Here is a 26,725-nt window from a genome sequence, read left to right as displayed (position 1 = left end):
TATCAAATATAAATTTCATATTATCATGAATTCAATCATTTGAATAATCTACTAAAGTGTCTAGTTCTACTAAAAGAACTTAGCATCATAACATCAGGCAGAGAAGAACATATATTAATGTCATAAAGCATCATAATATCATGTTCATAAGCAACAAGCCAGTTTCATAAATTATGAACAAAGCCTAAATAGTTTGATTTACAAAGAGCCATCAACTTAAGTTTATTTGTAAGAGAATAACCATTGTCTAGTTTCAAAAAACATGACCAATAGTCAAGTCACTTACAATAAACTAGTCATATAATATCAAGTTTTAATTAAGACCAAGACCAACAGGCTTCTTATGCAGATAGCTATTTCTATATTTCAATTTGGAATGTCGCAGTTACTAATTCTTTAAAGTCAAATAATCTAGCATCAAATTTGGAATGAGATCATTTAACTAAGAAAAGAATAGTCCAACCTAGTTGGATTGTATCATCAAGTTTGGAATGACACAAGCTTTCCAGGTAGAACTTTGAACTAGGTTAAAGTCATCTTCATCAAGTTTGGAATGAGACAACTCACCCTTTTCAAATTAGTCTGCAACCATGAACATCGATGAAACATTTAAATTGTGTTTGACCACTAAAGGAAGATTCGATAATTCAAAACATAAACTTAGAAGGTAAGTAAATGACAATTAAGACTAGTCTACATAATCTTTAACCCCATTTCCCCCACTATTTTGAATAATCGATCTTTAGGCATGCCTTTTGTGAGAGTGTCGGCTATGTTATCTTTCGATCTCACATCGATCAAGGTGATAACTCCTTGTTCTCTTTGATAATTCAACAACGCATGTCTCAGTCTCACATGTCTTCTCTTTGAATTAAAGAAAGCATTCTTAACAACTTGGACAGTTGCTTGATTATCACAGAAGAGGCTTAAAGAATTAATCTGTAGCTGAATCAAAGGAATATCCAAAATTAGATTCTTTATCCATTTTGCCTCTTCGCCAGCGGAAGCTAAAGCAAAAAGTTCTGATTCCATAGACGACAAGGCAATACAAGTCTGTCTTTTGGATTTCGAAGTAATAGCAGCTCCACCTAAAGCGAATACATATCCACTTGTGGACTTACTATTTTCAATTTCTGAGTACCATGAGGCATCAGAATATCCATCCACAGTTGGAGGATAACCAGAATAACATAGAATATAATCTTTCGTACCTTTAAGGTATCTCATTAGCCTACTAAGGGCATCCCAATGCTCTTTACGAAGATTACTACTGAAACGACTCAGCATGCCAATTGTAAAGGCGATGTCGGGTGTAACATACCGAAACTTCGGTAGAATATTGGACTCTAGCCAAATTGGCCAAAGAGCCCAAGAGAAATGGTTGGACGAAGTCTATTTAACATTCCAACAGTGTTGGAAGGGTGAAAAGTGAGTTCCGATGAGGTTAGAAAGGTTTTAGCATTGCTCTGCACGAATTGGAGTCGAAACAATGTGAGATTGAGGTTCGGGAGCATTCGGGTGTTTTCGGTGCACGTAGGCGCGAAAACGGGATCCGAAAGGCTATGTTGGACCATAAGCTAAATCTGGCATTAGCGTGGATGAAAAGATGATGAAGTCGTGCTCGAAAACATGTTTTGGGGGTCTCGGTGCGATTTGAAATGAATCGGAGGCCTAACGAGCGAAAATGAGCGAAAACGGAGAAAAGCTGAAAAATTGGCTAAGTCCTGAAAAAAAAAAAAAAGCTGTGTTACCGGTGACACATAAAAGTGTACCGGTACACAGTGTAAAATCCAAGAAGGTAGCTCTCGGGTTTGGCTGTTGCGCGATCGTGTTACTGGTGACACCCTAAAGTGTACCGGTACACTTTGGGTCTGGCAGCAAGTTTGGGTCTGCTGCAATTATGGACTTTTGGGGGGTTTTGTTGCTATTGTAGCAACATATAAAATAACCCCAACACCTCCCCTTCACAGCCAATAGCCCAAAACCCTCTCCTCTCATATTTCTCTCATTCTCTCTCTAGAAATCACCTCCTAGAGCTTGGAAGAGAAGGAGAAGAGGCTTGGAGAAGGAGATTTTGGAGGTTTAGAGGATCAAGAAGCTCTTCAACAAGAAGAATCTTAGGATTGCATGGGCTAAGGTGAGTTTTAATGTAAAAGCTCATCTAGGATTTGGATTTCCACCGTAGAACTTAATGGTTTGAGCTTCTCTCATGTTTAGAAGCATAGTTGAGCCTTGAACACCATGAAATCCATGGATGCTTCAAGCCCTCTCATGGTGAACTTCTAGGGTTAGCCCTAGCTGCCCTAGGGATGGTTCGGATGGGTTGGAGATGATATTAGAGAGCTTCTTGGGTAGTTCTAAGCTTGATTATGCTTAGCTACAAGATCAATCCCAAGAAATTTGATTATGGCATTGTTAGGGCACCAAATTTGGTGCTTTTGCCTCTGGGTGTTTTCGAGATAAATTGACCTCGTAGAAATCTAATTGGGGATCAAACGAACGCGATGGAACGCTCGATTCGACAATCCGACGAGTGTACGCAAAGTTATTGACAAAAACATCCTTTTTCGTACAGATAGCCGCAGCACGCGGAGTTAACGTCCAAAAATCACGAAAATGGATCCGGAGCATCTTGGCATCGTGCTAAAGATCAAACAACTTTCGGATCGGGAATCGGTGGCCGGTTGGTAGTCGAGTGCGAGTTCGGGCCAAACCGGGCAACGGGTGCCGCGGGAGGCCGATTGCAAGTGATTACAAGCAATCGGAGTGCGAATTGAGGTGGGTTGTGTTTACCGAAGCGACTAGGTCGCCTGTATGTCTAAGATAAATGTTTATCATTGATGCATGTAGTGGTAGCTAGTGATAAAACATTGGAAAGCATAGGATAAATGCTACGTGGACTACCAAATAACGCAGGATGACATAGTGTAAATAATGCTAGTGGAAAGCATAAAGTAAATGGCATGTGCATATAGACATAATGTGAGAATGCTAGATGAATGCATTGATTGATGACTGTTGCATGATATAGAGATGTTAATGTAAGAAATGCTAAATGAATACGTGATAAGCATGATATAGAGATAATAAATGAATGCATGTGGTTAATGCTAAGAAAATAAATGATGGCATAATAAGAATGCTAAGTGAGGGTAAGTTGACACCAAGAGAACTATGTTGAATGACATGTGCATGTGGACATATATATACATACAGATCGAGTGGCATTGAACCTAGAGTCGTGAACCTAGGTTGAACAAGAATGATATCGAACCTAGTATTAATAAACATAGGTCAAACAAGAGTGGCATCAAACCTAATGTTAGAGAATATAGGTTAAGATTGAACCTAGAGTTAAAAGTAAACCTAGGTTGTGAGATAAAGATAATGAACCTAGAGTCAAGTGGACCTAGAAGGAAAATGACATTGGACCTAGTGTTAATGAACCTAGGCTATGAACATATCGACATTGAACCTAAAGTATTAACCTAGGTTGAACGAAGACTTAGACCTAGATAGGTCGATAATATAGGGTGAGACCAACCCTTGAGTTATGTAATGTAGATTCCGGAATCCCAGCTGCGAGTGCAGCGGCTGCTAGTGCAGCATATGAGCTCGACAATTCTTGGCCACGGGTGCGTGTGGCATATTCCCCTCCCACCGGGAGAACTGCGCGGCTTGAGATTGAGCAAGAATCTTGGTTCGCTAGGGTGCGTGTGGCATATTCCCCTCCCTATCGGGGGTCTTGGGCCGCGGGTGCGCGTGGCATATTCCCCTCCCACCGGAAAGATCCCTGACCACGGGTATACGCAGCTCTGGGCGACCCGTTGGGCGATGTGGTTTGTGGATTGAAGGCTGAGGTGTATGTGAGAGTTCTTTCACCTCGAGCCTGACAGAGCGCGGATTATCCGCAGTTGATTGACTCAAGACCGAGTCTAGTGGCATAGTTGGCTAAGGTAAAGTAACCTTGGGAAAGAGTGGCAGTTGTGTATAATATGATAAAGGTGCGAGTGCCCTTAGTAGAGGATAAGAATAAAGAATAAAGAATAGAAACGGCTAATGCTAAGGGGTAACGAATGATTGCAAGAAATGGCTAATGGTAAAGAATAGCTAAAGTGTAAAGAATGAGTGTCTAATAATAACGAATGGCTAAGAATGGGAAGTAGTATCAATTAATCTACTTTGATAGTTGCATGATTTCATATTGCATATTGTGAGGCATGACATGTAGTTCAATATCGAGAAAAAGTATAAGTATCTGTTATATGTTATTGGACTAACCTGTTGCAGTGCCTCATTAGACCTATTGGTTGAGCTTTTCCCTTGGGTGGCCGTACCCACTGGGAACCATGGAGTTGGTTCTCACCCCACATTGTTTTGGGGTGTTACAGGTACACACGTGAGCGGCGCGGCGGCGCGAGGAAAGGGCGTAGCTCCGTAGTTAGTGCCCTACCCCAGAGACCAGAGATAGCCATGCCCCGAGGTGGTCTAACTTAGGGGTTTAGAGGACAAAGAATCAAACTTGTAATAATTTGTAGCAACTTGGATTGTATTTGGGAGTAAGAATCTAGTTAAAGCAATGTAATTTGTAATCTAAATGTTAAATTGAGACGAATGCTTGTAATAGCTAGTTGTCTATGTTTTTGATACTTCCTTATGCAATCTCTGCTTGAATACTGTTCCTAGTTAGAACCTCTTGTACTGTATTGATTGCGACGCCTTGTACGTACATGGGAGACTCTGTCCGTTCGGCGGTCTGTCGGCGTGCCCGAATCCGACCAAAGAGGCGGGCTCGGGGCGTGACATCGGGTCTAGTGTAACTCATAGCATACATGAGACTACCAATCAGTTTCGAGTACTTTAATTGATCCACACCGATCCCTTCATTAGGACTCAGTCTTTTATTATAATCACATGATGTCTCACTCGGTTTACAATCATTGTATCCCCAGGTAGAAAGTAGTTGCTCAATATAATGAGTCTGACTAAGGGAGATGACTTGCCTTTCAAATCTTACTTTCATACCAAGAATGGTATTAGCAATACCAAGATCTTTCATGTCAAATTCTTTAACTAAAGTAGCTTTCGCATCACTCACTACAGAATGATTGGACCCAAGAATTAACATGTCATCAACATATAAGCAAATGATAATTATTTTATTTGACATAGAACGATGGTAAAGGCATTTATCTGAATAACTAGACTGAAAGCCATAACTCTTTACCACTTTGTCAAATTTAAGATGCCACATCTTAGGTGCTTGTTTAAGATCGTACAAAGATTTATTCAATTTACAAACTTTGACCTCAAGATCTTTCATGACATACTCTTCCGGTTGTTCCATGTAGATTTCTTCATTTAACTCTCCATTTAGGAAAACTGTCTTTACATTCATTTGATGCACTACAAAGTGTTCAATAGATGCCAAAGCAAGAAGAATTCTTATAGTTGATAGATGACACACAGGTGAATAGACATCAAAATAGTCCATTCCACTCTGCTGTTTATAGCCTTTAGCTACTAAACGTGCTTTGTATCTAGCTATTGATCCATCACTATTCAGTTTCTTTTTCAATACCCACTTACAGCCTATAGCCTTAGCCCCTTTTGGCAAATTGACTAGCTGCCAAGTGTGGTTCTACAACAGAGAGCTCATTTCATCATCTATGGCTTCTGCCCACAGTAGGGATTCCTTAGATCTCATTGCTTCTTGATAAGAAAATGGATCATCCGCTAGATGGTAAGTAACAAAGTTCTCACCAAAACTTTTGGGAACTCTCTCTCATGTAGATGCTCTAACTGGAACTGATTCAACAGCCAGCTGTGTGGGATTAGTGTCAGAAGGGCCTGCTTCAGATTCTACAGGAGATTTCGAAAGCATTCTGTAGATCCAGAAACATTCAAGCCAGGATCTCTGAGAAACTTATTCTCGAAGAATTCTGCTTCTCTAGATTCTATCACTGTGTTAGTAGATAGATCTAAAAACCTATCTGCAGCACTATCTTCTGCACTACCTAGATATACACAGGTAATGGTTCTAGGTCCCACCTTAGGTCTCTTTGGATCTTGTATTCTTACATAAGCAACATAGCCCCAGGTCTTAAGAGTATCATATCTATAAGGACGCTTATGCCATATCTCATAAGGTGTCATAGACAACTTAGAGTGTGGCAACCTGTTCAGGATGTTATTAGTAGTTAGAACTGCTTCTCCCCAATAGGAGGAAGGCATGCCAACTGTAAGTAACATAGAATTTAACTTTCAGTTAATGTTCTATTCTTACACTCGGCAACACCATTTGATTGGGGTGAGTAAGGAGCAATGGTTTCAAGTATTATGCCCTTTGAAGCACAAAATTCCTTGAACCCTGTCATTGTATATTCTCCTCCTCTATCACTCCTAAACCTCTTAATTTTCAAGTTGAGTTGATTTTCTACTCTAGACTTGAAAATCTTAAACTTTTCAAAAGCCTCATCTTTCGATTTCAACAAATAGACATGACAATATCTAGAAAAATCATCTATGAATGTTATCAGATACTTCCGACCACCTCTAGTGACGTAATTTCTAAAATCACAAAGGTCAGAATGTATTAGCTCAAGAAGTTGTGTGCTTTTAGAAATCGACTTAAAGGGTTTTCTAGTGATCTTAGCTTGTGCACACACTTCACATTTGTCAAATCGAATAGAAGTATCCAATGAAATGTTGTGAGTTTTAGCTAGATGTTGCATTTTCCTGTAGTTCACATGTCCAAGTCTATTGTGCAACAACTTTGGATCAATCAGAATAGAACTCACATGGTTTATGCTATCAGTATCTAAACTCAACCTATACATACCATTAACCATGAATGCACAACCGAAATAACATGAGTGAACAGATAAGGTTACTCTACCATTCATAGTTGAAAAGGACATACCGGCTTTATCAAATAAGCTCATAGATATCAAATTCTTTTTAAGTAAAGGTACTACTCTAACATGTTTCAGAGTTAGTAATTTATTTGAAGAAAGCACCAAATTTGCAGTTCCAGCATGAGTCACTTCTGCCTCACCACCATTGCAATTTTCCACGGTGTCTTTCACTTCTGTGACCTCTGTGAGTAAGTTCTTGTCATTTGCAGCATGACAAGTAGCGCCACTATCCAACCACCACTCAGAAGAAATACTAGCCTTTCCAATTTTCATCATTCCAATGAAGGCTTGAGGCTCAGATTCACTAATTAGCATATTAGCCTCACTTTGTGGTGTATAATTCTTTGGCTTCTTTGGTAGTTTACACTTTGCTGCCCAGTGACCCTACTTTCCACAGTTATGACACTTTCCCTTCTTCTTCCTTTTGGAGATAGTTTTTTTGGCCTCTAACTGTGAAGAAGATTCACCTTTTGGTGACTTGGACCTTTTCTGAGGTTTATTGAAGTGTGAAACTAAGTTGGCAATTGACTTTTGTTGTCCTACTTGTTCTAAACTCTTTCTAGTGCTATTTTGATCCTCAATGTGAATATACCTCTTTAATTCATTCAGTCCCATCTGTTCTTTCAGTCTGTGCATTTCAGTCTTGAAAGAATTTCATTAAGCATGTAGCTTACTCAATGCAAGACCGACAAAGAGATTATCGGACATATCAGATTTATCATCTTTCAGCTTGTTCCTCATGTTCTCAAGTTCAATTAACTGAGAGGTGATGCTTGAATTCATATTGAACTTAAAGTCAAAGAATTTCTCTGTTAGAAGAGTTTTAGAAAGCCCCTCTTGTTTTTGGAACTGAGCGTTTAAGTGATCCCATATCTCTTTCGCTGTCTTATGCTCACTGTAAGTCATAGCTAGACGAGGATTTAGAGAGTTCAACAAGTAATCTCTACAAAAATCTTCATCCTTGTTCCATTGATATTCATCCACATCTTCAATGGTAGATGCAAAATCATTCAAAACAGTGTAGAATATTTCACATTCTTTCATGCCAAATTGAACATGTAATTTTCAACCATGAAATTCAGTGACATCAAATGATTGCAGCTTTATAATATCATAAGAACTACGCTTTGCCATTTAATCAGAACAAAGTGTTAGAAAGAGTGCACCTTGTAGTCCTCAGAGCTCACAAAGTCGAATAAAGCCCCTGACCTGAATCAAACTGCTCAGTAGAGGTGAAATTTGCCAAAAATAGACCCAAAAATGGATCCGTAGTGCCCAAAAACCTTAAGATGAACTGCCCTCGTCGCCGGAAACTGCTGAAAACTTTCGATTGCCGTAACTCCGTCGTCCGACCTCCGTTCGAGACGAGTGACCACTCAAAATGTTCGTATCGACGAGTACAACAAAACCCAAGTGGTTTCACCCTCTGAAATTGGCTATAATTTTGGGTTTTTGAATCAAAGATTTCGGCCGCCTGACTTTCAAACTCAGATCCCGGCCAATTTGACCGTCGAAATCGAAAGTAAATTATACCTGTGAGTTCGTCTTGACGAGATCTTCAAATAGACACCTTACTCGCTCAAATCCGACATACGATCATAATACTTCAAGATTGTTGGAGATTATGGGTTTTTGAGAATAGATGGCGTTTTAGGGTGCTTGAAGTATTACACTAAGGGTGCGTTTGGTTCGAGTTATCCTGGCAGGATTACAAGCAATCCTGTCAGAATTACTGTGTTTGGTTAATCCGCTATGTAATCTAGCCGTTAATGTAGGATTACAAATCGAGTAGGATTACATCGAAAATATTAACAAGAGGGGGGTCGTGTATATATCTTGCATTACTAAAATCCGGTAATACTACATATTATGTAAAATAACAATTTTACCCTTCTAACACCCGAAACCCTTTCAATACTTCATTTTAAAAATTTTAATTTAAAATTTTGAATTGTCAACTTTTAAATTTTAAATTTTAAATTTTTAAACTTCAAATTTTAAATTTAAATTTTAAATTTGAATTTAAATTTTAGATTTTAAATTTCAAATTCTAAATTTTAAATTTTAAATTTTGAATTTAAATTTCCAATTTCAACTTTCAATTTTAAATTTTAAATTTTTATATTCATTTTTAAATTTTAAATTTATAATTTTAAATTTGTATTTTAATTTCTGAATTTTAAATTTAGATTTTTAATTTTTAATTTTATATTTATATTTATATTTAAATTTTGGATTTAAAATTTATAAATTTCATATTTCTATTTTAAATTAAAATATTAAATTTATATTTTTTTTAAAATTTAAAATTTAAAATTTAAAAAATTAAATTATTTAAATTAAAATTTAGTAAAAAAATATTATTTGTAAATAGTAAAATTTTTTTTTACAAAATACGGTTAAGGGCAATTTTGGAATATAGTATACTTTATTGTCTAGATTACTGAATTTTTAGATAGAACCAAACATATTAATGGTATAACCACTGCAATCCAGCATTACATTACTGTATTAAACCAAACACGCTAATGCAGTATAAGTAGTAATTTCTTTTAGAAATCCAAGATACCTGGATATATCGAAATACTCTGTAATATTATATAATTTGAACCAAACGGGCCCTAGGAGACATCAAGTTTGGAATGCTCAACAGTGTTACCTCCAGCTTAGGAGAACCTTAGGGTTAATAAGTAAGCTATTGGGCTCCAGTTGATATGGGCCCTAATACGCTTTCACCTATTGGGCTTGTATGTGAACATATTATTTGAATTATATAACAATATATCCAACGAAATCTATAAATTAAGTTAGTATTTGGGTGAATTAGCAGGATAAAGTGGGTTATTTCCACTTTATCCTGCAACCAAACACTATCCTAGGTTATATTGCAAAGGGTCAATCTAAAGCAAATACATTAACAACATATATTATTAAGAAAACGTGAGGATTGATTTTGTTGAAAAGCAATGATTGATTTGGAAAAAAAGTACTTCAAATTAAAAATATTTACTTATAATGGAGTAGGTATAATAAGATTTTCACTTTAATTTTGTAGATCAGAATTAGATCGATAATACATGCTCAAAATGTCTGGTCTTCGGGTTAGTGCATACTTAGTCCACACTTATAAAAACCTTCTCCATTGGACAAAATGCCGATTGAAATAACATTAAAATTTAGTTACATTTTTTCATGATACATGAAAATAGTAAAATAGTACTAATAGCAGGAAATATCAATGAAGAATAATGAATCACATACTTATATGATGTAAGAACAAAGATTGATATATTATTTACAAGTACCAATCTAGAACTATATCTTTGTAATAATCTTTTAATAAAGAAGTAATAAAATCAAAGGTTAAAGAAAGTTACAAAATCAATACTAGAAACCTCTTACAATACTATATATTGAAAGTAGCTACAAATTAAAATTATCGAAGGAAGGTTAAATACTGTACAAAGAGTAAAGATTTCTTCTTATCCTCCTCCTTAGAGCAAGAAATTAAGAATCTCCTCGTCCTCTTCCAGAGTATTGTCGTAGGAATTAGAGTAAAAATTTAGGGATTGAGATTTGATTAAGGGAAAGTTAAAATAAGATTGGAGATGAGAGAATTAGGAAGGAAATGACATAATATAGGATGGGAGCTTAGGAATTTAGGAAGAAAATGAAGAAATGAGAAATTTAAAATAAATAAAAAGAAGTGTAGAGTTAGGATTTATATTTTTTTTTATCTTAACTTTTATTTTATGTTTTTTTTACTTCTATCTTTTTTATTAATTTTTTTTACTTATATTCCTTTATTTTTTTAAAAAATAATATCATCAGAGAAGTAGGGATGCAAATGGATCCGAGTTAGCAGAGCTCCAATCCCGATCCTCTCCGAATGGGGCGATAAGTGAAAACCAAAAAAATATATAAAAAAAACAACCTGTTCCAAATCCGCCCCTATCCGCTAAGTTAATGGAGCGGGAACGAAGGATTCCTTTAATTACTCATCTGATCCATCCTAATCTTCCAAAAATTCGCTATTGTCCCGCTCTGAATAGAGGTGGGGACTAAAAATAAAACTAAAATTAACCCGCACCGAATCCATCCCGATGCAATAAATAATGAAGAGAAAGCTAGAGGACGCCTCCTGTCCCTGGATCTATTCTGTCTGCATCCCTACTAGAAGGGCAACTTCTTGTCGGGGACTTTGAAAAATTCAAAAATACTAAGGCCGTGACACTGCTCCCATCCTAGATGGGGAACCCCAAATGGCAACATTGGAGCACAGAGATCCAACAAATTTATTCTGAGTTCCGGCTCGAGAAAACTTTTTTTTTTTTTTTTTAGTAGTGACTATTCAGACTCTGTCATTAATCACTATACACGACAATTACAAAGATGGCCAAAGAAAAAGTGGTTACCATTGCATATCTTAAACATCAGATATCTCATGCTTGCCTCTAAATTACATCCAAAATACAGCCCAGAAAAGTAAAAAAAAAAAGAAAAAAAAAGAAAAAAAAAAGATGATTTAAATATTTTTTATGTTACATTTCAGAGTAGGACATTGCAAATTCGTGCCTTTATGAATGTAAGGTGGAGCATACACTTCTAGCCCTAATTAGAAACAAATGAGGTAATGATGTTCCACTGTTTCTGAAAAGAGCTTTGTCATGTGTCCTCCTCAATCATTTGTATAGATACTAACTTGATCAAGAGAAGAAATTCTCAATAATTGCATACAGAGCTACAATACACAGATGATCATTAAATAGACAAGCCAATAGATTCACATGGTGAAAGTAATATCTCACTGTGATTTTGCAATCCAGTAGATTATAACCAGATATTTACAGCTTGGTTACATTTCATATAAAGGCCCACCGCATTTTGGTGCGGATAGAGGGCTACAGAAAACCAAAGCACCGACCCTCAGTTATCATCGAATGGTTAATGATGTGATTTCGTCGACAACCGTGAGCTAAATGCCTCCTACTCTGCAGTGGTTGCTGTAGAATACACAGCTGCAACCAATAATAACGGCGGCACCCAACATAATGCAGGTGACAAGGCCACAGGCGCAGCTCCATAAGCCCACATGAGGGCTGTGCAGATCTGCAAAAGACGAAAATTTCAAATATGGTTACCAAATATGCCAAAATTGTGATTTGATAGTCCGACAAAAATTTGGAAGTCTGAAACTACCTTAAAATGTACCAAAGTGATGATCATGCACAAGAACAAGAGTATCTTTCTTGCCCCACCCCCACAAGTAAACACGAAGGATTCAATCTTTGCTGAGTGTTGTTTTGATTCCGTGTTCAAATTAACCGGACTTCTTAAGCACTTTGATTTCCTGCTGCCGCTGAAGTGAAAAGCCGACCTTTCGGCAAACAAGGCATATGTAATAACTATCACAGGAGTCACCACCAAATACATGACAGGCAAGGCAATGACCATTATATCTGGACTTGCTAATTTATCAACCACTACAGGATTATTTGGAGCCTTTAATTTCCAACCGGATAAATACATCACGCCAATTTCTCCTTCCTCAGATGTCGCATAACCCCAAAACCAAGGCATTTTGATCAGCCAAAGAAGATACACCGCTATTGAAAGCCAAAATATCCTATTCCTTGAGCCCTCTATCAAAAACCAGAGTACCCAAAAGGATAGCTTCCGCTTATGGATCGGCGAGGAGAAGACAGACATAGCCCATTTTCCATATGACATATTTCTCTCCCAGAAATGATTTAGAAATTTTGAAAGTAACATCAAAATGAGAAACCCTAAATTGCTCCGCAAAAGAACTGAGTATAGAATCTCCCAGCGAATTTCAAAAACCAAATAATTCAACCACGACCTCGAGGGAGTTACCAGTTTACCGTCAACTGAAAATGGCCTTGGCTCACTCAATATCTGCTTGCCCTGAGAATCTAGGGCAAAAACCTGCACCCAGTAGCGAGTTGGAGAAGTGCTTTTGTAGCTTTCGGCATTCCACTTGGCATGAAATAAGGGCTTATAAACAGTAGAACTAGAACTAGTAACTAGCTGAAGAGGTATCTCTTCGACTATCTTAAAATTTCTTGATGAGTCGAAAACCTTAGCAGTCACATTAAGGATTATATGGTGAGAGAATACAAGAGCGCTTATATCGTTTCTTATTGAATGCCTATCTGTTGTTATTGTATTCATACTTCTTGAATTGGTTGGGTATGTGATTAAGATGGTCGTTGGAAACTCCTGTTCCAGTTCCAAATCAAGGAATGAAACTGCTTCTCCATCCAAAGCTAGAATTCTTATCAATTTGGATTCTTTCCAATCACCAAGTTCCCACTCCCAAAAGTTATGCACCCTCTTTCTATCTCGAGAATTAGAAGCTGTTTCAACCTTATGAAGCCTCCAAAGCTTCTTACTGAGCTTTGCATGCAGGTGACCGCAAATATATGCAGAAACCTGCTGCCTAGAAAAAACATTTTCATAACGAGTTCCTGTTTTGGATGAAGCAGTAAACGACATAGGAAAATGGCCGAACACAACTTTAGTTATTAAGGCAGTGGAATTGTCCCAATACTGAAGCTCTGACTCGACGACGTCAATCCGTTTATCAGTGGGATGACCAAACAAGTTGGATGGCCCTCGAATGCCGATGCTCATCGTGTCATCAATACCAATGAAGAGATACCGTCTATCATTTCCCTAGAAGAACCTTCAAGAAAGTGGTCAGATCAAAAACTGTGAACATATTAAGAAATAAGCAATTTCGTAATATAGTGGTATTAAGAGCAAGTATGAAAGAGATCACGGGATAACATTTCATTACCACGATCAAATATCTATCGATACTGCCTGTTTTACGAATGCTTTTCCCGATAATTTATTTATTGGGAGATTTGCTTACAACACCGTGCACATCTTGTAACATCTGAAAAACACCTACGTTTAGACTTGCAGAAAATATCAACAAGCAGCATCCAGAAGAGATCAACAACAATCCATTATCCATGGAAACCTAACAATAACCAGTCAAATTACTAGTTTATCCCTCATGAGTAAGCTCACATGAACCGGTAGCTTTAGGAATTGGCTAGAGAGTTAGGGTGTCATGAAGGGAAATGACAAAACAGGGTATTCTTTCTACTTGTTTTTCTTCTTTACTTTCTTCTTTTCTCCCCACCATGACGCTCTACTTTCCAGGGGATCACCCATCCTAGAACTACTCTAGCCCTAGCAATTTAACCTTCTTAATCTCTCGAGTCTAACCACTGTCCAAAATACTGTTACTGGATTAAGAAACTCACAAGCACCAGGCGATGTGAGAAATCGTCTCGCTACCCTTAGCTAACCTTGTGGGGAGTCGCACTCCATTCATAATGATCGTTAGCCGGGAAGTCGTGTTCTATCTGCTGTATGACCCTAGCTTAACCGAGACTCAACTAACACTTCCAACTGGTGATTGGCTATGATGCCAACTTAAATGTGACATAAACTTAAATGCGACATACCCAGGATTTGGAATAGTTTTGCATATAAGATATAATAGGGTTAAACCTTTTAACCCGACTACTGTATTTTAGGTGGTGGCTAAGTCCAAGAGATTAAGAGAGTTAAGCGAGCCAAGAATTAGAATAACTTTAACATGGATGACCCCCTAGGAAGTAGGACATCATAGTTGACATCAAAGACAATCACCAGGCGAAAGTGTGAGATGAGTCTTGGTTGAGCCAGAGTCTAGATGACGGGCTAATCAGGGACTAAGAATGACAGATTAAGTCAGGGTCTGAACAAGAAGGCTAGTGAGACGAGTCTCATATTGCCTGGTGCTTGTGAATGTGCTTGAACCCGACAAGCACGTGAAGGCTTGAGGGTAGGAGGAATGTGACACCCCCCAAGATTTGGTGTAGTCCTATATAAAATATAGAGAAAATTTCATATAGCTCCCTGTAAACATATCGAATAATAGATATCTCCCTACAAAGTCTGAGTTTTCAAATTCATCCTTTCAAAAGTCCAGTGATGTTTATATTTGCCCCTCTAGTTTGTTACCGTTAGCTCATTGTTTATTTTTTAATAGAAGATAAGTGAAATGTTAATTTTGCCATTACAAATATATCCCTACAAAAGCCCCAACTATTAGAATAGTGCAGAAATATCCTTCAAAAAACTTCTAATAACCTTCTTCTTCTATGAAAACTAACCAAATTCACTATTGTTGCAACCTCTTCTCTCACACCTTTTTATCTTTACCTACTACCAATGATTCCCCGGCGGTCGACATGGGTGAAGCAACACACGTAGTAGATGAATGGGGACAGAGAAACCCTAGTTATTGGTTCGAAACTAGCATGAAGGAGAGAGAGAGGAAGAGAAAGAGGAAGAGTTCTCATTGCCAGGTTTTGATCAAACTAGCGTTTTGACTGAGAGAAGGTATAATATTAGAGGGGTAAAAAGGTAAATTACCTCACTAACCAAGGTTAAGTATTTTACCTATGATTAACTACATTTTTCTACTGGACACTAACAATAGAAGTACATTTGAAACAATTGGGACTTTTTGAAGGATAAAAAATTTGAACTTTGTAGGGATATATCTGATATTCGATATGTTTACCAGAAGCTGTATGAAATTATCCCTAAAATATGATAGGACTAAACCTCTTAACCCGACTTATAGCGTTTTGGGGGGTTGCTTGGCCTAAGAGGTTAAGAGAGTTAAGTGAGCCTAAAGCTAGAGTAGTTTTAGGATAGATGACCCTCTTGGAAAGTGGGGAGTCACACACACTTGTAAAATTTGTGGGGTATCTGTGATGATTGGATGGGGCTAGTTGCAAGTGGGAGGCAAAATTTTGAAATATGGTAAATGTATTACATAAAATTAACTATTCTCTGGGATATAATGAAGGCAAGAACTAATTTGCAGATGGTGACACTAGAGTACTTGAACAATGAATGAGGCTACAAGAAAAACTATATTATTTGTTCTGCAAAAGTAGATAAATTTGTACTTGTTACAGACTAAGGAAAAAATATTGCAATCCTGCAAAAAATGACTGAACTAGTTACCCTGCATTCCACGTTGACCACATTTTAAAACTTAGATTCTTAAATGTAGGACACTCTTTATATTATTTTAAGGCAAAAGACTCTTTTTCCTATCTCCTATTACTTATGCATGATTAGTAGAATTGGATATTTCAATATTGCAACCTAAATTAGGTAAAGAGCTATATACGCTTATAGAATAATGGAGGCCTTTATGATTCCACTACATTTTTGATAATAGGGCATCTGAATTGATAATAGATACTATTGAACACGATCTAGAGCATACAAACTATCTAGGAACAAAATTTTCCAATCTTTTCGACATTTAGTTAGTAATCAAAAGGTCCCAAAATCAACAATATCAATGACCGATATGATATGCTTGTTCATTTAGGTCGTCATCTACTATCGGAAGTCAAATGTAGAGGCAGGCTTCAGAGCACCGAGGGGAAAGTTGTATGCAGGGGAAGAGGTCTAAGAAACAGTCTTCTAGCCATTTTTGTCAAAACAATCAATAGAGTTGCCCACTTTCATCAAAACTTACTTTACCTGCCCTCATTTACACCAAACTAACCATTCCATTCAGTTGAACAATTTTTGAATAATTTCTCGTTATAAAATACTTTTTAACTCTCTAGAAGATGAACAACCTTTATCTTGAACTGAAAAATCATATCTTCTATTTTTACAAGGCTATTTGATTTTGACTATTCACAGTGTGGTCACTTTATGCACTAGATAGAGAATTGCAAAAAGTTACACAATTTAAGTCTAGATATTTCATATACTTTAGATCATGATTAGAAGTGACGGTCATTGATTTGGATTCCCTGTCATAAAACAATGATGAGAAGCACGGAGGACTCCATGCTTCTAAAAGCGCAGTCGCTGTATAATTTGAATAATTAGAAGAATGATTTGACTAAAGAAAAGTTGTCCATAGTTTGAGAATTTTCAACAAATTACAGGACTACTTACTATTCAAACCCCATCCACACACATGAAATCATATAGCCACATGAATCTAACTGGTCCATTTCAATTCTTCTACTTCGAACATCAAGTCCCCAGTGCTTATTCATTGTGATCTTCAAATCTTTTCTCTTTAGTCCTTAACATGCATTTTGAGTAGATCTACGCAGTATACTAATATCTGCAAAAAGTAACAAAAGGCTGTTGTGCACAAGTAGCATTACCAAGGTGGGTGAAAATGACAACAGAACTAAGCAAACAAAATTGCGAAGTTAAACACAATAAAAGTGGGTATTGTCTGTTACATTGATAATAATACAATATATTTGTTTTGGTGCTTGATTTGCATGAATTTGACTAGCATCTTATCTTCCAATTAAAAGACGCAAGACATAAAGGTGTTTAAGCTTATTTAGTATGTCGAAACTCTTAATTTTCTAAGGTTGAACAGTATAAATGACAAGGCATGCAAGCAAAGTAAATATTTTGAACTGGTGGTTCTCTAGATCTAGACAACTACGCCTAAAAGGGTGATGAATAGTTGTTATGCGGAATTAGTGATCACTCATTCTCTGCTCCCTTGCCCTTAACAAATAACAAAAACAGGAAATAAATTCAGTAACTAAGAAATAAAGTAAACACAGAGACACCTGAATTACGAGGGAAACCGCAAACTCAGGTGTAAAGAAACCAGGGGACCCGAGAATGAAAATTCACTACAAAACCAAATTTACAAGTGGTTTAGCAACTGATCATAACCTCTCTCCAAGCCAATTTAGTCCCACTTTTATATCCCGGGCTTCCTCTGCAACACATCTTTCCTTTGTCTTGTTTACAAGTCCTCCACAACGAATCCATGAAAACACATATTCTTGCTGTAAGTTTTGAGTACTCGTGGATGGTCCAAGTCCAGAAGCTTCCATACTTAAACTTTACACTAAGATTTTGCAAACACAAAGAAAACACTCACTACTAAATGCTATTAGCCTATTCTAAATGCCTAATGCAACATTAGCTACGCTTTAAGGTTACGTGACTGTTCTCAACATTCCTGTGAAGCTTGTGCAACGTCCATCATGAAGTTGTTGACGCACGTATATGCCAAAGAGACATACCCCATACCTTACCTAGTAGTGTTGACGAATTTGCTGATCAAAATACTAACATCAACTTGGTAAATATTTATCTCATATACTTCTCAAATTACCTCATTACGCTACGTTGAGTTGAGTTACCAAATAGTCACACTGAGTAGCCTATCATATGTCAGAGATTGACCAATAACTATGATTCGAGACAGGCACAATAAAATACAGTAGAAATCCTGGATCTTTTCCTCAATGAAGCCAAAAAACAAACAAAAAAAGTTAAGAAAATTCAAGACAGGTTCAATAAATATATAGGGACATTATAATATATCTGTATATTGAAACCAAAAAAAAAGAAAAAAAAGAGAAAAAAGATAAGGAATATGAAAAGGGATCTGTAAAGCTTAATAAATAAGATTTTAAGTTTCACGAAATCGAATGAGCAAGAAGATAGTAGACAGTATGACCATTCGTCCCTTCTCCATCAAATATTAAGAAATGCAGCTTCAAACAAAAAATGAGGGGAAAAAAAAAAAAAGCAAACCTACCAGAAGTGAAATACTGTAAATGGTGCTTAGCCTGTTTAGTTGAGAGTTAATGCTATGAGTGGAGAAGAAATCCATCTTGTGTCCAACAAAGGGAACTCCATATTTGTCATGATTGCCTCTAATGTCAAATATTCGATGTTTGTCTAAACCGCTTTGCTTAACAACCTCATCCATACTGTTCCTGTATAGAATCCATTCATATTCGTCTTGCCGTGTGCTTGTTCTTTTTTTGTTTTTTGCATCTGGATACATCAAAGTAAAAGCGAAAATACTGGTCATGCAGTATACATTTATACAGCAATGATAAATATTTAAAAAAAAAATTTTGATTTTACTTCATTATCTCGTGTGAGTAGCTCAAATTTTATTAAGGAAACTATAACCCACTAAAATCCATCAAAATATTGTTCGTGCAGCATAGATTTCCATTTATCAATGCTGATACTATTTCAAGAATGCAATCCAAGTTTTACCATGAAAAACTCCTTTCTATCATTGTGATATTCAAATCAAAGATCGGAACTTCTACTGTTCTTTGCTAAGAATGCAATGCTCCAGTCAAAAGAAAATTCCAACCAGATAGGGAAGATGAAAACGACTATGAATGATGTGAACAACATTAAAGTGATCTGCCTAGGTCCAGAACTATGAATGCAGTGTGCATCCTTGCAACGACATGTTTTCTTCCAAAAAAGTAGACATGAACATGTTAACAAATCACATTGAATGCATTTGATCATAGATTTCTGTGATGCTTAGCAGAATAAACATCAGCGCCAATGAGTATCTAATCTTGAAAAAGGAGGTCTTCATACTATTTTCATGCCATTTGAATGTGTGGGCATGTGTTAACGCATGCTCAATATGTAAGCTAGTGTTAAAAAAAGAGGAGACTACATGTGACTATCTATACAATATCATTAAAGGGTGAACCGTCAACCATATTCGGAGATTCTCCGTGATTTCAGAAGGTAGGCCCCTCATACCACTATCCCCCGCCCCTTCTCACCTTTCCTTCTCGGAGGCGTGGGTCCCTCAGGCGTCGCTTCGTCTCTCTCCCACCTGCCCGTATTTAAGGCCGTACTATCTCCCCGAGGCCTCTCCTGTTTCTCTTGCTCTCTTGCTCTCCCCAAAACCTACGTTCGCCTAGGTTTCGTACTCTCTTCGGCGCATTTAATGGTGTCGCTTTCTCTCACTCTCGCCTCTCGTTCTTTAAGACGTGGGTCCCTCAGACGTTGTTTCACATTTAAGGCCATACTATCTCCTCGAGGCCTCTCCTCTCTCTCTCTCGCTCTCTTCCTCTCCCCAAACCCTATGTTCACTTTGGGTTCATACCTACGCGTCACGGACGCGTTATTTCACCCCGCGCGTCCGTGTCTGACGCCCGTCAAACGCGTATGCGGCATGGACTTACGTGTGACGCGCGTCCATGCCGTGTCATGCAATTTCGGAAAGCAAGTTAGGCAATATATTCGAAAATTAATTAATTACGGTTGCCACGTCACTATTGAATTAATAAAAAATATATAGTTAAGAAAAAAGCATCGTATAATTTTTAGAAAAAAATATAATTTAAAAAAATTATATAGTTCTACTCCTAATAAAAAATTATTTATCTCATATTTGATCTCTATTAGGCTTTTCTTCAACAAAGCTTCTAATGTTTATAGGTATTCTCTTTCTCTATCTTTTTTTTATTAGTTTTATACCTTTTTGAACTAGAATTTATTTTTACATTAAAATTATTTTTAATTAGGGTTAGTTTCTCTTCATTTTAATTCTTTTTACATCCGTGTTATAATTAAGATTAACTGTTATTCTTTTAACGTGTACATATTTTTTTCCTCAATGTTGTAGGATTATGGCATCAAATAATAAGAATTTGGTAGATCCTTTGCATCAAGGTCAAATAGATAAACCTTTATGGGGTTATGTTAGTAAACTTGATAGGGTGAAAGGAGGGGAAAATTTTTCATTCAAATGTAACTTTTGCAATATGACTTTTCCAGTATCATATTCAAGAGTTAAAGCTCACTTGTTAAAATTTCCGATCAAGGAATTCGAGGATGTGCAAAACCAACCCCACAACGTCTTAATGAATTGAAAAAAGAAAATTTGGAAGCTGAACTTACAGCAAAAATTGCAAAATCAAAATCCATACTGTTACCACCAGTTTCCAGTCAAAAAGAATCATCAAGTAGTCGTAATATTATTTCACTAGATAATTTCCTTCAAAGAAGAGAAAAGGCAATGGAGACACGCCTTTGGAAAAGCATTTAATTTACAAGCTCATGAACAATTACATAGTGAAATAGCAAGAATGTTCTACACCAGCGGATTGTCATTTCATCTTGCTAGAAACCCTCATTATGTTAATTCTTACACATATGCGACCAATCATATGATTAGTGGTTATGTTCCTCCTGGTGTTAATATGCTAAGAACTACTTTACTTCAGTAGGAAAAAGCACATGTGGAAAATTTATTAGAATCGATTAAAGGAACATGGAGTGAGAAAGATATAAGCATTGTTTGTGATGACTGGAGCGATCCTCAAAGAAGACCGTTAATTAATTTCATAGCTGTGACGGAGGATGGTTCTATGTTCTTAAAGGCAATTAACAATGAAGATGTCGGAAAAGACAAATATTACATTGTCATTTTAATTAAAGAGGTATTTTTGGAAGTTGGGCCATCGAAAATAGTCTAAATTATAACTGACAATGCTCATGTATGTAGGGCAGCAGGAAGAATTATAGAGCAACAATTTCCTCATATTTTGGACTCTATGTGTTGTACACACTTTAAATCTTGCTTCAAAGAATATTTGTGCTGCCAAGAATACAGAGAATAATTCCACTACATATGAAGAGTGCAAATGGATTACAGAGATTTGTGATGATGCTATGGTTGTAAAAAATTTTATTTTGAACCACTCCATGCGATTGTCTATGTTTAATAAGTTTGTACCATTGAAATTACTTACAATTGCTTCTACTCGTTTTGCTTCTTTTGTGGTGATGCTGTACGACCCAGCCCACCAACAACAATAACTCGTTGGGCCCAACCACCGGCCCAAAATGCTTAAGTCCAGTTATTATTACTAGTGTCTAAGTCTATTATATACCTAATCATATCCTTATTCCTATCTGATATTGGAAAAGCACTTTTTGTGAATGATAAGATGGACAAAATTGACTATATCCTTTCCTTTACCGACCCTATTTATGATGTATTAAGAAGAGGAGATACAGATAAACCTTGTCTACATTTAATTTATGAAATGTAGGATTCTATGATAGAGAAGGTGAAGACAGCAATATATCGACAAGAAAGAAAGCAAGAAGATGAGGAGTCACGATTTTGTCCATCTTATCATTTACCGACCCTATTTATGATGTATTAAGAAGAGGAGATACAGATAAACCTTGTCTACATTTAATTTATGAAATGTAGGATTCTATGATAGAGAAGGTGAAGACAGCAATATATCGACAAGAAAGAAAGCAAGAAGATGAGGAGTCACGATTTTACTCTATTGTTTATGGTATTCTCATTGATCAATGGACAAAAAATTGTACTCCTCTTCATTATTTGGCACATTCTTTGAATCCAAGGTATGACCGTCTCACTTTATTTATCTATTATTAGTAAATTTTGTGATCAAATTTTAATAGTAATCTTTGAAAATTTGTAGGTATTATAGTAATGAATGGCTTAAGGAAGATAAAAAACGAATACCTCCACATAAAGATGTTGAACTTGTTGAGAAAAGAAATAATTGTTTGAAAAGATATTTTTTAAATGCAGAAGAAAGAAGATTGGTAAATCTTGAATATGCTGCATTTTCTGGTGCTATGGGGCATTTTTCGAAAAGTGACTCTCTTTATGATAGAGCGGTGATTGATGCCAAATCATGGTGGCTTATTCATGACATACATGCACCAAACTTGCAAATAGTTGCTCTTAACTTACTTGGACATCCTAGTTCTTCTTCTTGTTGTGAGAGGAATTGGAGCACTTACTCATTTATTCATTCATTGAAAAGAAATAATTTAGTACCACAACGAGCGGAAGATTTAGTATTTGTTCATACAAATTTACGTCTTTTGTCGAGAAGAAAGTCACAATATCAAGAAGGGCTTACTAAGATGTCGGATATCGCGAGGGAGAGTTTTGACTCTTTCGACGATATTAGCATTCTTGAGTTGGCAAATCTCTCACTTGATGAACCAAAATTAGAGAAGTTTATGCTTACCGATGAAGATCATGAAAAACGAAGATGATGAAAGTAGATAGGAGTTTTTTTTTTTACTTTTTTTTTGGACATACACAATGTTTGATGGTAAACATTTTGGCTTTTTTTTGGATGATCTAAATAAATCATATTTGGTGGAGAATTTTAATTTTAAAAGTACTATATTAACTTTCATTCTTATAAAAAAATATAGTTTTATTTTCAAAATTAGTATATTATATATAATAAATATGTATTGTTATACTGAAAAATATTATATTTTATTAGTCGTGTCCTTGCCATGTCCGTGTCCTTATATTTTAAATTTTGCCGAGTCGCTGTGTTCGAGTCGTGTCGTGTCCCATATCCCATGTCCCGTGTCCGTGCCCGTGTCCGTGACGCATAGGTTCATACTCTCTCCGGCGCATTTAATGGCGTCACGCAATCGCCGCTTGCTTGGAGATGGTTGTCTCTATGCACCGTACGCCTCTATTTTCCACCGATCTCGCCATTTAATGCCACCATGAAACCACCACTTCCCCAGAGATGTTTCCCTCTCCGCATCGTACGCCTCAGTCCACCAAGGAATCTGGGCATTTAACGCTGCCGCAAAACTGCCGATTCCCTGAAGATGGTTGCCCTTTTGCGCTGTACGCCTCTATCTACCACAAATCTCGGCATTTAATGCTGCCGCAGAATCGGCGCACCGTTCGACGACGATGCTCTGCCCCCTCCCCCCTCGTTTTCTTTTTGCTTCACTCTTATGTTGGTATATATATGTTCCGTTGGCTGGTAAGCTCCCTTGCCCACTTCGTTCCAAGCTTGTAAACTCATAGTACCTCTGTTCTTCTTCGTGCTGTTATTGCCTGTAGAGAGGAGGTCTGGTTCTCTCATAAATCCTTTGCTATGTTGACATTCTATGTATACTATGTATATGTTTGGATGATTGATTGCTTGGATGTTTGATGATGGCTTTAGTTGCCATTCGTCTTGCCATGTCATTCGGCTTTGCTTCTGTTTGGGCTAATTTTACCTTGCATTTAAAGCTTATTTTGGTGTTCTTTTTAAACTCTCTTTTGCTGATACATTGCTTCTGTGTGGGCTAATTTTCTCTTGCATTTAGAGTTCATGTTGTTGTTCTTTATTAATTCACCCACACAATCTTGGTCTTTTAAATCCTTTGCTGACTTTTATCTGTGATCTACTTTTTCTTTTTTCCTTGTTGTTTTTTTTCTTCCCAAATACCTCATACTTTTTGCACTTGCCAGCTCCATACATGGGCAATCTACAAAAAAAACGTGTTTTGGTGAAACTGGGACTTTGGAATGCATTGTATTTTCAATTTGTTTGCTCCCAGATCAAACTTTGCTCTATAGTTTACAGCACGAATCCTTTTCTGAATATTAAATTTGAAAATTAAGAAAAAACTTAAGCTCAGCAAAATTGCTAGAAATGCATTGATTATAGTTGCTATTTCCATAAGTTGGTCTAGAATCTAGATACTTTGGGTTTTCAAAAGATAGACAAAACTAACATCTTCCCCTATTGATCGGACTTTGCTTTTCACTACTATTTATTCTGTTATGCTTATTTCCATTTTCTTTGAGCTTTGCTTTTTAGGTGTTTCTACACTTGCTCCCAGATCAAGCTTTGCTCTATAGTTTGATACAGTATGAATCGTTTTCTAAATAGTAATTTTAAAAATTAAGAAAAAAAACTTAAGCTTAACCGGCAAAATTACTAGAAATGTATCAATTGTAGTTGGTTTTCTGCACTATGTTTCTCTCTAAACGTTACATGCATATATATTTTTTTTTCCCTTACCTTTTTTTTTTTTTTGTTCTCCCAGCCTATTTGGATTCTTTGCTTGATATATGGCAATGATGCTCCACATAAACCCTAAACCCTAAATAAACTCCGGAGCAATATTGCCATAAACCCCAAACTTTCTCTATGTACATAATGGCTTGATCTGTCGACCTCCCAATATTGCTCTAGAGCCCTCAGCCTATTTGGACTCTTTCCTTGGTTATCAAACATTGCTTGCATGTTATTTACTTACATAGTAAAAGAAGTGTTGGGAGGGAGGAATGGGAGTTGGGTTTTGCGGCGGCATTAAATTGCCAGATCCGTCATAGATTGGTGCATACAATCCGTCTCGGAAACAAAGAGGTGCAGAGTGACAACGGTAGGGAATTCAGTTTTTTGAATTGACTTCACAGCATGCGGTCTTCTTGGGCTCTAACTATTTTAAATTTTTCTCCTCTCCTTCTGATTTGGTTGTTTCACTGTGAAACATTTTTTCCCCCGGTTCGCTGTGATCCATGTAGGCTCCCTTCTATGTCTCTAAATATTTCCTTCATATTTTGACATCTCTTTTATGATCAGAATGTTTTTTATCCAGCCTTTTGTACCTACTTTCTTTACATTTTCTTTACTTTTTGCTGTGAGGCAATAATGATATGAACAATTAATAGATACTGCCTTTTCTACTGAATTTGTACGTAGTGGTATGGCAGGACGAATGGCCCCTGGGCAATCACTGCAGCCTGCGAATATTATTGCGTAGTTCTGATCCACGCACTATCTATCATAGCCCTTTGCTTTTTGGAATAGACAAATCTGAGCATTGCATAACTTCCTGTATTACACTTATATTTATTATTAAAGTTGATAGTTTTGTCACACTGTTTGTTCCTTTTTGTGCTCTTATTTGGAGTTGTGATTTGCCTTCTCTGCCTGTAGAGATTCATTGTGTGTTTATTATCTCTCTTCTCTGCAGCCGAATCCACCCCCCGGCTTACTTTTTTACTCGATTTGTTAGGGTAGGGTTCTTTACCTTTTATTTTCTCCACTGTGAAATTTCTGTTTTCCCGGTTCACTCCGGGTTCAATGTGATCCATGTAGGCTGCCTTCTATGTCTCTAAATATTTCTTACACGTTTTGATATCTCTTTTCTGTTTGGAATGTTTTTTTTAGAAAGATTTATACAAATATTACTTTTATTATCGTACAATATTTATTACCATGTATTTATTGTAAACCTTGCACTCTTTCATATGAAAACTCTTATATAAAAATATTTTTTAAAAAAAAAACAGCAACAATACCAACCAAACAAGAACTTAGAATTCCAGAAACTGAGAGGAGGAGAGGATTAAACCGGTGAGATCGCCGGTGATGAGGAGGAGCGAGGGGCGGAGGAGGCGGAGGGCGGGGGCGAGGAGGCGGACGAGGTCGCGGGCGCGGGCGGGGTGGTGGGCGCTGACGTGCAGGTCGCTGATCTGGACGGCCCACGCCACGTCGCCCTCGACGGCGAACGACGCCCTCATCACCGCCGCGCCACCGTCGCCGTCGCCTCCTCCGACGACTCCGACAGCGACTGCTGCCGCTGCTGCTGCTGCTGGGAAAGAAGAAGAAGAAGAAGACAGGAGATTGAGAGAGGCATAGATGAAGAAGAAGAAGAAGAAGAGGAAAGAGAGTGGTTTTGGGGACGGCCGCGATCTCATGATCCCTCCACCTTCTCTCCTTCTCGTCGGAGCGTCAGATGGGGTTTTTTGGTTTTTCGGTCAGGAAGAAGCCGGCCGTATGCCCCGAGGGATGTAAAACGGGTCGCGGCAGAGTCTCGGGCGTTTAGCTTGGCTGGTTTTGGTCCAATGACGAAATTTTGGCCCATTTGGACCAAAATTTCATCTTATTTTCTTTTTTTTAAAAAAATATATATAAATTTATTTATTTTAAAAAATAAATATTTACTTTATTATAATTATTTTTATAATTTTTAATGATTTAATCAAAATATTAATTTAAATGAAAATATTCATAATTTATATTTTTAAATTTTATACTAAAATTTTTTAAAAAAATTAAAAAGTAAATACTTTAAGAGATGCACCCGAAGCACGGCCCAGCCCATGCCTT

At 37.0% G+C, this 26,725-nt stretch overlaps 1 protein-coding gene across 3 annotated transcripts; it reads right to left on the bottom strand.

Annotated features, from left to right (window-relative positions):
* LOC109721288 (putative metallophosphoesterase At3g03305) lies at positions 11,620 to 26,426 on the bottom strand. 3 transcript variants are annotated; one of them, XM_020248808.1, is made up of 5 exons: positions 26,325 to 26,426; positions 25,968 to 26,204; positions 18,568 to 18,809; positions 12,117 to 13,613; positions 11,620 to 12,026 (listed from the first exon to the last, which is right to left on the bottom strand). In XM_020248808.1, the coding sequence occupies exons 2-5, from the start codon at positions 26,134 to 26,136 to the stop codon at positions 11,904 to 11,906; spliced, it is 2,031 nt and encodes a 676-aa protein (XP_020104397.1). In that variant the 5' UTR covers positions 26,137 to 26,204; positions 26,325 to 26,426; the 3' UTR covers positions 11,620 to 11,903. The 3 variants fall into 3 exon arrangements, with proteins under 3 accessions (XP_020104397.1, XP_020104395.1, XP_020104394.1); XM_020248806.1 differs by having other exon boundaries at positions 25,968 to 26,207; positions 26,325 to 26,421; XM_020248805.1 differs by having other exon boundaries at positions 25,968 to 26,395.

This window comes from Ananas comosus, linkage group 15, assembly GCF_001540865.1.
Source record: "Ananas comosus cultivar F153 linkage group 15, ASM154086v1, whole genome shotgun sequence".
In the NCBI taxonomy this organism is placed as follows: Eukaryota; Viridiplantae; Streptophyta; class Magnoliopsida; order Poales; family Bromeliaceae; genus Ananas; species Ananas comosus.
The sequence above is the reverse complement of the archived record's forward strand: the minus strand, read 5'-3'. Positions and strand labels throughout refer to the sequence as shown.

Bases quoted from the DNA above. Each gene is read 5' to 3' on its own strand.
- LOC109721288 (XM_020248805.1), bottom strand. From the start codon at position 26,313: ATGAGATCGCGGCCGTCCCCAAAACCACTCTCTTTCCTCTTCTTCTTC. The intron at 13,614-18,567 runs GTAGGTTTGCTT...AGGTTCTTCTAG, and splicing joins TTTACAGTATTTCACTTCTG to GGAAATGATAGACGGTATCT. The intron at 12,027-12,116 runs GTAGTTTCAGAC...CGTCTTTTGCAG, and splicing joins TCACTTTGGTACATTTTAAG to ATCTGCACAGCCCTCATGTG.